Source organism: Etheostoma spectabile, chromosome 18 (assembly GCF_008692095.1).
Source record: "Etheostoma spectabile isolate EspeVRDwgs_2016 chromosome 18, UIUC_Espe_1.0, whole genome shotgun sequence".
Lineage (NCBI taxonomy): Eukaryota > Metazoa > Chordata > Actinopteri > Perciformes > Percidae > Etheostoma > Etheostoma spectabile.
Genome location: NC_045750.1, coordinates 17,268,258 through 17,281,468, shown reverse-complemented (window position 1 = coordinate 17,281,468; position 13,211 = coordinate 17,268,258). Strand labels below are relative to the sequence as shown.

Sequence of the window (13,211 nt, the reverse complement as noted above, 5' to 3'; positions counted from 1 at the left end):
CCTCACAAGTTAAATAACTGATCAGTTCATTATTTTCATTGAATTTGTGTGTTTTAATTTCATAGCATTTAAAAAAAAGATTTAAGAACACTGAAAAAAGTGACAGAATTGTAGGAAAAACAACAACAAAAAAGTACAAAATAAATCGACAAAGACATTGTAAAAAGTGAGAAAGAACTTCGGGAACAGCTAGAAAACTTCAAAAAGTGACAACAAATGTCAGGGAAAGCTTCAAAAACTTGGTCAAAACAACAATGTCCAGAAAAAAAAAGAAAAAAAAAAAGAAGAACTTTGGAAAAAGTGACAAAAGTGTCTTAAGAAGGTTTTAACTTAAATTTTGACCCAGAAAACTAAATGTTGGTCTACGGGAAGACAACACGAGGGTTAAATTAACACAGGGGCATTTCTTTCAGGACATTTCGAGGTTTACTACGAGTCTCATGTAGCTTTAGACTTAAAGACTAGACAGGTTTATTTAGGGTCACAGAGCCTTTTAAACACAGCTGCAATTCAAAGTTTTATGAAGAAGAAATGCTTTAGAATATACACTGGTTCTTGTCAAATCAGCTACAAACTTGAATTATTTGGTAAATATGAATTATCAGTTTATTTCTTTATTTTGGGAATAATCAATAAATCCAATGATTTTAATCAGGGTTCGTACACCTATTCCAATGTCTAATTCAAGCACTTTTAAAGCACTTTCAAGGTCCATTTGAACTCTTGTGTTGTCTTCCCGACAGCCATGAAAAACACCCTGTTTTAGTCACTTTTTTTCCACATCATTATCGCTTTTTCCGACATTTTTGTCACTTTTTCAATGTTGTGGGTTCTTTTTTTTGGGGGGGTGTTTTTTCCTAAGTTTTTGATATTTTTAATGTAACGCTTATTTGACGGCAAATTCTTTATGACAAAAAAAAACTAAAAAACTAAAATATTAGTATCTGTATGGGTCGGACTCTAGGTCACAATAGTCTGCATTTGATCACTTTCATTGAATTCAATTTTCCACGAGACTAATGGTGGCTATACTCTCATGCAGCGAAGAAAAGAGTGTACCTGATGGAAGAGGGATGTAGATCCTCTTCTCCAGCCGTCTTCTCAGAGCCTCGTCGATGTCCCATGGGAAGTTGGTGGCAGCCAACACCATCACCATCTTTGACGGATCATCGTTTTCCGATGCTCCACCGACACCTACGCAAAACAGTCACATTAATTGAAAAATCCTCAGATTAGAATGAATTGGTTTTTTTTGTTGCAGTTAAAACATACAGTCCCTGACAAAAGTCTTGTCGCTTATCTATTTTGTAGAAACACCTGCTATTAACCTGACTTTAATAATCAATTGGTGTAAGAAATAGCTCATATGAAAGCTAAAACACTCCAAATGATGTCAATGCACTGAACAAATCGAAATTAGTTCACTATGAAACAAGATTTATTATTTAAACAAGAAAGCAAAAGGTCCAAATTGGCAAGACAAAAGTTGTGTCGCTATACAGAAATGACAAAGTTTACTTACCAATACTAAAATATGTCAGCAATATAAATAGGGGGCGTGCGATTCAAATTAATCTTGTATGACTTGCAATTGGGGAGCTGGAAGGACTGCATCCATGCGGTTTGGCAAGGATTCAAACAATGTATTGATGAAGGCATCAGGAATAGCTAGGAAAGCAGTTTGATGCTCCAGAGTTCATCAATTTCTTTGGTTTGTTTCATGCTTCAATCTGCTTTTGTTTAGTGCTGGCTTCTGGGCACTGATTGGACCATGGAGGCCATTTCGGAGGACAGGAATTGACAAACACGTTGTGGGTTGACACAGGGATTCAGTCGGGGACACAGGTTAGTGGAGCTCTGCTGCAGGTGGAAAATGGCTGGCCTGGATTTTTCGAGCCAAACAACGGTCCTCGTAGACAGTTGTCTTGCGGGGTCTGCTGCTGGGATTGTCGAAAAACATTCGCAGTGTCTCAATGTTTTTTTATTTCCTCTGTACTGTGGGGGACTCTGGACACATTGAAAGGTGTCTGCACATCAGCAGGGCGTATTTCTGGTCTTCGCCTCGATAATCAAGACTTTAGTCTCAGGGTGAATTCTAGACATGTTTGCAGAGGTTAGTTGCAGTTGATGTGAAGGTCTAGTGTACTGGGGTTGTTTTTAGACACACCTGAGACCGAATTGATCCATTATTAGTCACAGGTGAAGCTCATGAGACTCATGACAAGGCGACAAAACTTATGTCTTTGCAAAAATTGACTCAATGTGAGATCAATGTGAATATAACTGCGGTTGTGTTATCGCCAGTGTACAAGAACATCTCATAGGTATTGTACCATCCATTTGCACCAGCAGCTCTGCCTTGACTCTCCGGCTGGCCTCGTGTTCTTCTGAAGTCCCTCTACGGCTGCACATGGAGTCAATTTCATCAATGAAGATCGTAGTGGGAGCGTAAAAACGTGCCTGAAAAAGACCACAATATAACATCAACATACAAGTATTTTACAAAAGTATCACTGTCCAAACTAATTCAAATCAGCTCTGCACTATTTATTGTAAACTAATCGTGATCTACTAGCCTGGATGCCAGCCGAACTTAGCCCCGCCCAAAACATTTGAGGTCGGGAAGAACGTAAGAAGCAACTCTTGTTTCAAGAGAGAAGTCAGCTGGTAAATTCAGCTTCAAACTGTAGAAATAAAATGAGCAATAATCCATTTTATTTTTTATGTTACACCGTCTCTTCTCATTGGTGTTGATTTCTGTTGACAGTTGAGTTCCGTTGATCTGATTGGTTGTAGGTCTATCCAATGAGTGCAGAGGAATTTTCTTTCCTAGTTCGGTTGGAACACACCCTATAATGCCAGCTCAATGGAGCAGCATCAGACTCCTATTCTGACTAGGATCTGAGTGGGACCACCTCGGGCTAAGGAGCTACATGTTCCCATTCAAATTTAAAAAAGGTGTATTAGGTCATTTTTTACCATTAAACGTTATGGCTATGACATCAAATTTGCTACCTAACAAGTCCAATACTACTCTCCTGTTAACTATGGTTTTATCCACAAACTCTGGAGAAAAAAATGTCGAGAGTTATCAGCATTCCAGATTTTTTGCTTTCTTTGCCAGCCACCCATTTACTTCAGCTCTTTGCCGTTTCACGCTAAGCAGGCAGTGTACATTTGACTCCTCTCAGCTAGTTTGCTGATTTGTGCAAGGAGCATAAACCATATGTATGTGAGAGAGAAAACCAACCGTGAGCTAAAAGAGGCCATTAGCTGCGCAGAGAGTGGCCCTCTCACTTTTCATAATCATTTGATTAAATGCTGATATCCAAAATATAAGGTGTGATACTGCCGGTGACCAGGCAGCCTACTCAAATAAAATGCTTCCCATGGACACACTAGCTGTAACTCATCGTGCCCTTTTCCCACCAAATTAAGCATGTTAGGGTTTTTTTTTTAGTTTTTTTTTTTTTTTTTTTAAATTTGACGCAGGTAGAACCCGCTAATAATTCTTTCCCATTTCCAGTAGATCCTTCCAGGAAATGCTTAAGCTTTTCTGTTTTTCTTCTGGAGTGCTGTGAGGAATGCCGCGGAAACAAGAAATTAACGGTACAAGGCAGCACACACACACACACACAAACCTCTTGATTCAGTCTCTTTCAAACTCAGTGCCAACTAGTTTGACACAACGAGCGATGCTTGGGCAGAGACGGGTGGAATTTGTGGTCGAGATGACAGAAATAACCAACGGAGGCATCGGGTTTCATTGCATCGCGCCAGAAAAAGGCCAAAAATGACTGTCCATTTCCTATATGACTGGACCGAGTGTCAATAAAAGGTTTCGGTGCCCCTTTTTGGTGCTATATAAAATGTCTGCACCACCCTCTGGTGCTCCAAAACAGATGATACAGCAAAACAAGGTGGTGGTGTGTGTGTGATGTGTTGTGTGTGTGTGTGTGTGTGTGTGTGTGTGTGTGTGGTGTGTGTGGTGCTGTGGTGTGTGTGGCTATGTTGGCTTTGGCGTTTCCCCCTTTCTTTTACGTTTATTATCTTGTTTGAACAGGTTATAGGTTCACAAAGTAAAGAAGCCCAAAGTCAACCCCCAAAGGGGAAAACAGAAAACACTGTTCACAACCTGCTCCAAACAGCTCTACTAAAAAAAAATACACAACCGATCTTAACTTTAAGCAAAATTATCATATTGCATAGTTCTAATGAAGATGGACATTTTTCACAGCTCTATTGTATTCCAGCCTTTACTTCAGAGAAAAACTTTGTAACACACGATATAATTCTCACCTAGCTGATAGCGTGGCACACCCTCATACTCTGCTTCTGTATGGCTAGTAGTCCTTACCTAGGTACTGTCAGGGCACGCCCTCATACTCTGCTTCTGACAGCCTAGTAGTCCTTACCTAGGTACTGTCAGGGTACGCCCTCATACGCTGCTTCTGACTGGCTAGTAGTCCTTACCTAGGTACTGTGAGGGCACACCCTCATACTCTGCATCTGACTGGCTAGTAGTCCTTACCTAGGTACTGCATGTGTGCGACACCCAACAAAGATGGAACAGAAGTGAGATGCCTCACTCTGTAGCTAAAACAGAGAGCTCAACACAAAGGGTGAAAAGAGGATGTGGTGTTTTCTGAAAATTAAACTATGTAAACCTATTCTGATATAACCTCTTAATACAATTATGAACCTGAAAATTTGCATAATGTGAGCACTTTAAGGTATGTTCTCTTATGCATCTCTTAAAAACATGCTAATTGGTAGCAAAACATGATCAACTTAAATTTAAAAAATACACACCTGATCAACTTTAAGCAAAATTTTAATTATCATATTGCACAGTTCTAATGAAGATGGACTTTTTACAGGAGGAAGAACAAAAATAATGTGATACCTTGTAATACAGGGCTCCCATGATGTTTCTGAAATTTGGTATAACCCAAGTTCTTTCTCTAAAGAGTTTTACTGTGGAATACAGTGTATGTTTTTCCCAGACTTTGTTGACATTGTTCACACATCAGAAGTCTTACCATTTCAAAGAGAAGTCGAACTAGCTTCTCAGACTCCCCTCTGTACTTGGAGGTGAGAGTAGATGAGGAGACGTTGAAGAATGTGGTCCTGCACTCGGTAGCAACCGCTTTAGCCAAAAGGGTTTTCCCCGTGCCTGGAGGTCCCACCATAAGCACTCCCTAAAAGTGAAGAAATGAGTTCTGTGCATTGATAAACGTAATATACATACGCAGAGTTTGCTCGATGGTGTGTTTTGCCTCCAACGTCGCGTTCCAGGCAGATTACCCTACCCCTAACGCTAAAAATAACCATTGCCGCGCTGCCTGGAAGAAGACGTTGGGGGCAAAAAACACCAAACACTGGGGATTTTTCGCGGTGTTTGTCCCCCTGGTGGCTGAAACGGGTAATTGCACTGTTCCAAAAATGAGTGGGATAATTACGTCTGGTATGACCAGATAATTAATAAATATTTTAAATAATACAAAACAACTAAATGGTGGTTGGTAATACATCTGATTTCATATACTGCTTTAGTAAAAAAAAAAAAAGTAATAATTTCAGGGCTCTGGCTCTCACCTGAGGCTATTGTCAAAGCATATGCAGGACGCAAAAAAAAAAAATTACTGTTTCACTAGTTTGGACATCTTGCAGTGTCAACGTTGCAATAAAGTTTTCCTAAATGCCATGTATATACATTTGCTGTCAGCTTACTAATTTATTGCGCTTTTTTTGTAGATTTGGACTTTTATACGTTTTATTCCACTTTGTTGATACGGCGAAGTGGAGAGGCCTCATTCACCTGCTTGGAGCTGGCTTGTGAATGTGACGTGCGCAGACCTTGCTGGATAAACCGCGGCCCTTTTTGTGGATCTACTGATCGCTGTGATTACTTTTTTTCATGTCATTAGATTACGGCAAAATATGGATCTTTTTTCTTAACGTGTCTTAACGTTTTATGCTTTGTTTCTGCGTTTGAAGAGGCATCTCAACAGACTGTAGGTCAAACACTGATTGGTCACTGTTACATTAAGGGTGAATTTAAGAGTCAAGTTGTTGCATTGTAATGTAAAATATGCCTTAAAAATAAATTTATTTAGCATGTTTGTTTTGTTCATATGTGCTTGTGTTCCCTAAGTGGTAGGCCAGGTCTCCGCTGCTACAATGAGAAATTAGGTTTTGTTTGTTTTGACCTCCCCCCCCCCACCTCCCCTTTCAGCTCAAATGTCAAACGCCGCCTATGCTAATATATGTCCTTACAAAACAAATACATTTAAATCTCTTTACATACGCACCTTCCACGGCCTTCGTATGCCTTTGAAAAATGCTGGCATCCACATTGGCAACACAACCGCTTCTTTCAGGAGTTTTTTTGCATCTTCCAAGTCTGCAATGTTGTCCCTAAGGAACAGATTAGACAGTGCTAGATCTCTGGAAGGCAGCGTATAATCCCAAGAAACACATACACACTACCTATGATTCTAAAAAGGACCCATGGCATGATAATTTCACTTTATGGAGGTTTTTTTTAAACATCAATATGCATTCCCCCCGCCTGCCTATGGTCCCCCAATGGCTAGAAATGGTGATAGGTGGAAACCGAGTCCTGGGTATCGTGCTCAGTCTTTGAGAAAATGAAAGCTAGGATGGGCGATCTGGAATATTGCTCTTTATGAGGTCATAAGGGGCAAGGTTACCTCCCCTTCTCTGCTTGCCTGCGAGAATTTGGGGGGGGGGGGGGGGGGGGGGGAGGGAGGAGGAGAGAGAGAGAGAGGAGAGAGAGAGAGAGAGGAGAGACTTAAGGCTTTCAAACGAGCAAAGTGACAGTTGGTCAAGGCCACACCCCCAGCCTCCACCTTGCCACGTCCTAAGGAAAGCTCATTGTGGGACTGGCTCTAGTATCTGCGATTCTGCACCAAGGCTGAAGTTTGGTTAAGAGACTTCAGATACAGTATTATGGGACCACTAAGGTCTATATATAAAAGAATCCAAAGAGCACCATGTCATTAAAATTTGTGTTTTGTCTTTCTTTAAGCCATACTGAGAAAGGGCAGTGTAATCAAAACAACTATCCAAACAGCAGTCCTTACTGGCAGAAATGTGTTAGTTTGCCGGCCATCTTTAACAAGACTCCCTGGCAGAAGGGATATTGTATCTCAACGGGACCTTTGTGCTTAAACAAAGGATAAATAAACAAATACAGTTAAGTAACTCCGCCAATGGCAGATGTCATTAGAACCAAATAAATCAACAGTTGCTAAATATCAGTTTTACTTCTTTTGGCTTAAAATGTCATTATTACCATGAGTATAGTCTAATCAAAATTGCAGCTCAATTTCACAACAACATAACACTTATGCGCTCGGTCAGTGTTTGTCTATTTAGCTTTGCGTCTTTTCCCACGATCGGTGTGAGGTAGCTTCATGGTAACTGGTTACAGAATGACAAAATTTGTTAAAAAAGTGCTCTAAGCTATGTTGGGTGACGTTCAAAGTATTTTCAATCAAAACGGAGGCTAGCTCGCCCTTCCCTCCTCCTAATTCCATCCCCTCCACATTCCCCCGCCGCCTTCCTTCTGTGCTAACGCTGCTGCAGCGAAGGCTCAACCAACTGCTTCTTGTCGATTATTGTCTGAAACGCCGTTTGTTATGTTTCATGGTGCAGGTTGGCACAGTTTGTTGGTGTTTGTAGATCCTGGGCTGTCTACAGATTCCGCGCATTTTTACAGTGTGTTCAGGGGACAGGCAGCTAGCAGATAGTGAGGAGATGTTTTTACAGTGTGTTCAGGGGACAGGCAGCTAGCAGAGAGTGAGGAGATGTTTTTACAGTGTGTTCAGGGGACAGGCAGCTAGCAGATAGTGAGGAGATGTTTTTACAGTGTGTTCAGGGGACAGGCAGCTAGCAGATAGTGAGGAGATGTTTTTACAGTGTGTTCAGGGGACAGGCAGCTAGCAGATAGTGAGGAGATGTTTTTACAGTGTGTTCAGGGGACAGGCAGCTAGCAGATAGTGAGGAGATGTTTTTACAGTGTGTTCAGGGGACAGGCAGCTAGCAGATAGTGAGGAGATGTTTTTACAGTGTAACAAATGTAACTTTACATCCTTTTCCTAAAAGTACATTACCCAAAATTGCACAAACAGTTCTGATGAACAGAAAAAGATCAACACATACCATTTGACATTTGGATTCTCGGATATAATATCTCTCTCCAAAGCTTCCACAAGGTCTTTATCATATCCCGTCCCGTCAAACTTTTTCACTTCTTTCTCCTGGACATCTGCTTTGTTCTGGAAGGAAGACAAGTAAGGGTTAATTCCCAACGAGGTGTCCATTGTTATGTGTCAGAGGCTGCGCATTGGACGCTTCTGGCCTTCTCTGTTGTCCACTAATTCCTGACGATAGACACCTCGTAGGGCATTAACCTGCAAATACCGTGGTCAGAGGCAATTTAAGACCATGAATTTATATTTTAATGCATTTACAATCAAAATCCAGACAATAGGACAGACCTTAGATACGACTTGCCAGGCTTAGCAACAGGGGATATCTCCAGTTTGCTCATCTCACAGAACCCTTCAGCTCAGACAGCTATGAGGCGGAAAGCTAAGTCATGCTAGCAAGACAATAATAAGTCAATAATGTTGTGTCCGGTTGACAATTGGTAAATATAATGTGACAGTATGTTTACTAACAAGATAAGCTAGTTGTCCAGCTAAGTCATTGTCCCCAAAACAATATCTAAGACTTTCACGAACAAATGATCCGCCATGTGTACCATCGACTGCGGCCTGAAGTAGTGAGCTGAACAGGGAACGGGATGAGAGACGAACGCTGTGAAACAAAGTGAGTTCAGAGGGGCACTTTTAGTGTGTTCCATTTGTACTCGGAGGTCGGAATTTTTTTGAGGTCAAAGTCGGAAACGCGCGCCAGAGTTTGGACAACCTTGCAGTACCCCGAGCTCAAAAATCCAACATGGATGCCCCGTGCATCAACAGCAGTGAAAGCTGTAGTAACATACAGTTATTAGGATTTTGGTCTTATTTGTGTCTCACCAAATCACACATACACAGAGTACTGTCCAACTTATACATTCATTTAGAAAGGTAAACCAGGACTCCTCAGTAGGTGTTCTATATCACTGTTTTAAAATTGACCCAGACCATGGTGTAAACAACACTAGTGCCCTTCCCTGTTCCCTGAATGGAACACACTGGGTCTGGTTTTATCCAGACAAAAAAAAACAAACAAACTGGATTTACAGGCTTGGAATGGCTGTAGGTACGTAAACAAGCAGCATGTGGACACTGTTCTGAATATATGCCATGCAGTATTATGAAGGAGAAGTCGGTGTGCTGAAACCACCGACATGTTCACCTTATCATCCTTGGCTTTGCCAGCGACCTCCTTCAGCTCTTTCGACTCCTTCTTTTCTTTGCCCTTGGATGGTTTGCTCTGGTCCCCATTGGCCCCGCGAGACAAGTGCCTCTGCTGGGCCCTCACGCTCAGCCTGTTGTTGGGAGGTTTGCTGTCTTTATAGGGGTTAGCAGGCCGCCTGACAGGACAGGGTGAATGTCTGTGCAAAAACAGAAGATGAAGCCATTAGCAAAAACCCATCAGCCTTCCAAGTCATCATTCCAAAAAACTACATGACTCATGATATCTGTTTAGTGGCGGTTCTATTCATGCCAGGGCACTAATTAGTGATGTGATCAGATTTGGACTGGACGAAGACAAAAAAACACCACAAAGACCAAGGCAATAAAACGTCTGCATGTGGCATATTAGTCAGAGCATTGTCAGTTTAAAAACTAACTAACAACAACAATTCAATCACTAATACATTCTTATTTCTTACTAGAGCCCGACCGATAAAGGATTTTTAAGGCCAATACCGATACAAATATTTGGTCATTTAAAAATCCGATAAAACAAAACGTGAACAGATTCCCTAACATTAGTTATTTGTAGTTAATGAGTTCTCCATAATATCAATAATATGATAATTTTTTTTATTGTCACAACAGAACAAAGGAACATCAAAATATGGCAGACATATACAACAGGGACGTTGTAGAGCGTCTTCTTGTGGACAAACCTTGCATGACATGGTTGACCGTCCGTTTTAATTTTATTTTTTTAAATATTCATTTATCAGAATCATTTAGTTGTCATTATAAATGATTCTGATGAATATTTAAAGAAAATAGAAAATATATAAATAAATAAATAAATCGGCCATTATAAATGCCGACACCGATAGTTCGGGAAATGCCTAATATCAGACGATATATTTCTTATAGATTATCTGCAAGACACACATACTGTACGTGAAAAGGCTTATCAAGTGTATTTATGCAATCAGACTTTGAAAGTGAAAAAAGAAAAAGATCGTTTACACTTTACTTGAAGTTTTCTACATGACAATACTGCTGGGCAATATATATATCGGTAGTATAAAATATTGTGACCTGAGACATTTTGGATATCATATGGCATAAGTGTTGTTTTTTTCCTGGTTTAAAAGGCTGCATTACAGTAAAGTGATGTCATTTTCTGATCTTACCAGGCTGTTTTTACCCACTTAGTCATTATATCCACATTACTGATGAACATTCAGCAAAAATCTCATTGTGTTAATATTTTGTGAAAGCACCAATAGTCAACACTACAATATCATTGCGGTATCGATCGAGGCATTTGGTCAAAAATATTATGATTCTAATTTTCTCTTCTCGCCCAGCCCTACACGACACTGTCATGAACGTGTCATATATTATAAACAAGTTATGAACGGTTATGACATAACAATTTTTTAGTAAGCGTCATTTGGTCTTGTCATGAAAAGTTATGGTTATTGTTAGGGTTAAGGTTAGGGTTTATGCGTCATGACTGTGTCATGAGAATGTCATGTGTTCATGACATGGTCTTGTCACTCTTATGCAGAAAATGTTGTAAATGTAAAGTGTTACCAAAAGAACAAAGAGGCAATTTGAGGTTTACAGGCCACCACCAGGGCAGAGAAGGAACAAAACAGGCTCACAACTGGGACTCAAATGTACTAATCTCAGTCATAAGACTACATCAGGGCTATTGTTCACAGGCCGACAGCTTATACAACTCCGGTCACAGATCTTTGCACTGCAAAGGTGAACGGTGGTGTAGGCCTACAGTTTTCACATTGGTATCACAGCAAACAAAGAAAAACTTACTTATGCCAGGATCAGACCACACGATTGTTCTGTCTTTCACAACAGTCACTGTAACAGACACATTACCAAATATTCTTGCTGTGTCTTGGACAGAAGAGTGGCAACACTACAAGTACGTCACTGACCAGCCCCCAGACCGATTATCGTGTGCTGTGGTGAAGATCGCACGAAAGATCATAGGCCGACCCTTCTTGTGGAGCGGCAGCCTCTCAGAAACTCACGGAAACTGCTACGGCAGTGGTGAGCCCACTAGCGTGCAATGCTGGGAAGCGTGGCGATCCCTGCCATGAAAAAATCCTATGTAGGAACTGTGTGTATCTTTCCTCCACCAGACAGCAGCAGTAGTGTTTCTGCTTCTTTTTGCCATGTTCACGTATTTCCCAGAGGCAGAGATTGTTCTCTCTTCCTAATAGTCAAGGTCAGGGAACACGTTGTAGAACACGTCACACCAGGTGGAAAAAGACAAAAATGTCTGACATGATAAACTATCTGCTTCGTGGCTGTGAAGCGTCCCAGACGTTAGATTGCGGATCTTTGATGTCACACTACAAGAGGTGAAGACACACGTTTGTCGGCCCAGACCCTTATTATTGGTTACGACTTTGAATGTTTGTCTGCGATGTGTCTGTCGGGTCAAAATCGGGCAGAATTTGTGTAGTCTGGCATTAAAGGCCAAATCCATCTGTGCTCTTTTCCAGGTTTTTCAAATGTAAACGCTGACTCACTCTTAGCAAAAAACAGTGACGTGGACTACCACAGTAAACCTAATCAATAAGGTTATGAATAATGTCAATGCTAGCACTAGCTGAACGTTAGCTTTGCTAATTTTGGAAAGAATGGCACAGAAGCTAAGCAAACATACGGCTGTGGAAGACACATTAGGCTGTGGTAGACCAGCAGCTCCTGTGTTCTGCAAGGTGAAATGGCTACAGTTTCCCGTCAGAAAGATCTGTCTGACAGCAAGGTATAGCTGTGAAAATATCCCAAAAAATAGTGTAAACTTTTCTCAATATTTTTGCTGAATTAAGTCACCAGCTTCCTTTGACAAAAACAGTAATTTCACCTTGCAGAACACATGAATTGCTATTGCTGCCTCAATTGTTTAAGTTTGTGCGTATTACTGTGTGACTTTTGGATCTGACCTAACGTGGCATCTGCAGCGGTCCATTACTTAGCTTCCTGTCTGCTTCTCCAAACTGGGGCTATGCCATCAAAGTTATGCTATACTGAATACAGAAATCTAGGCGAGGTCAGGAGGTAAAAGGTTTTTGAAGGACTTGGGAATAATGCATTTTGATGCAAAAACATACTTTGACCAAAATCTGATTGTTTGGATTTGAACAAAGGAACACTTCTGGGAGCCTACAGAAGGATGTAAAAACCTAAAACAAAAAAAACAACAACAATGGGACTGGCCCTTGACTTTAGCAAAGAATGAGAACTCAGTCACATAAAAAATTGTAAGTGAATAACTAACTGCAATACCTCTGTTCCACATGCACAGGCCTGTCATGGTTACTGGGTTTAGCAGGCGTCGTGTCCAACTGAAAGTTCTCCAGAGTCGACATTATGTCCTGCAATTGATGATTCTCATCACTGATTTCTTGCCACAACTGAGAAACAAATGGAGATTTAAAAAAAAAAAAAAAAAAATTAAACTCTTGCTTTTTTTGTTACCATCTGTCAAGTTTTGTCTGCTATGTTTTTAAAGCCATATTTACCTGCTGCCATCTCTGCTGAACACTGCTGTCCCGCACGGTGTACACATAGTTTTTGATTTGATCTAGTAGTCCTTGATAGAGAACGCTGGCCGAGCTGTAGTTTCCCAGCAGGGCGTATTCACGGGCCAGCTTCACATTCTCGCTGATTCCTCTTAGACTCATGGTGCTGGGGAAACACAGACAGAGAGTTCATGCACAAAGGATTATTGCAGCTATCTCGCCAACATTGGTATAATATTGGCAAATATTTAATTTGAAAAAA

General features: G+C 40.8%; 1 protein-coding gene and 2 long non-coding RNA genes across 5 annotated transcripts in view; 2 read left to right on the top strand and 1 right to left on the bottom strand.

Moving 5' to 3' along the window:
- Positions 1–1,366, top strand: part of LOC116705974 (uncharacterized) — an 11,944-nt gene extending 10,578 nt beyond the window's left edge. Inside the window, exon 3 of the long non-coding RNA XR_004336099.1 lies at positions 1,356–1,366. This is a non-coding gene — a long non-coding RNA (uncharacterized LOC116705974). The remainder of the gene's footprint in view (positions 1–1,355) is intronic.
- Positions 1–13,211, bottom strand: part of katna1 (katanin p60 (ATPase containing) subunit A 1) — a 40,325-nt gene that overhangs the window by 24,709 nt on the left and 2,405 nt on the right. For all 3 annotated transcript variants that reach the window (XM_032542450.1, XM_032542449.1, XM_032542451.1), the window contains exons 2-9: positions 12,950–13,115; positions 12,714–12,841; positions 9,394–9,592; positions 8,191–8,306; positions 6,315–6,420; positions 5,043–5,201; positions 2,334–2,460; positions 1,060–1,194 (exon numbers count right to left, since the gene is read on the bottom strand). In XM_032542450.1, coding sequence (XP_032398341.1) covers positions 1,060–1,194; positions 2,334–2,460; positions 5,043–5,201; positions 6,315–6,420; positions 8,191–8,306; positions 9,394–9,592; positions 12,714–12,841; positions 12,950–13,111 — 1,132 coding nt within the window. In that variant the 5' untranslated portion in view covers positions 13,112–13,115. The remainder of the gene's footprint in view (positions 1–1,059; positions 1,195–2,333; positions 2,461–5,042; positions 5,202–6,314; positions 6,421–8,190; positions 8,307–9,393; positions 9,593–12,713; positions 12,842–12,949; positions 13,116–13,211) is intronic.
- On the top strand, positions 2,735–11,116 carry LOC116705988 (uncharacterized). Its single transcript, XR_004336113.1, has 3 exons — positions 2,735–2,905; positions 7,492–7,495; positions 11,105–11,116. It is a non-coding gene; the product is annotated as an uncharacterized LOC116705988 (long non-coding RNA).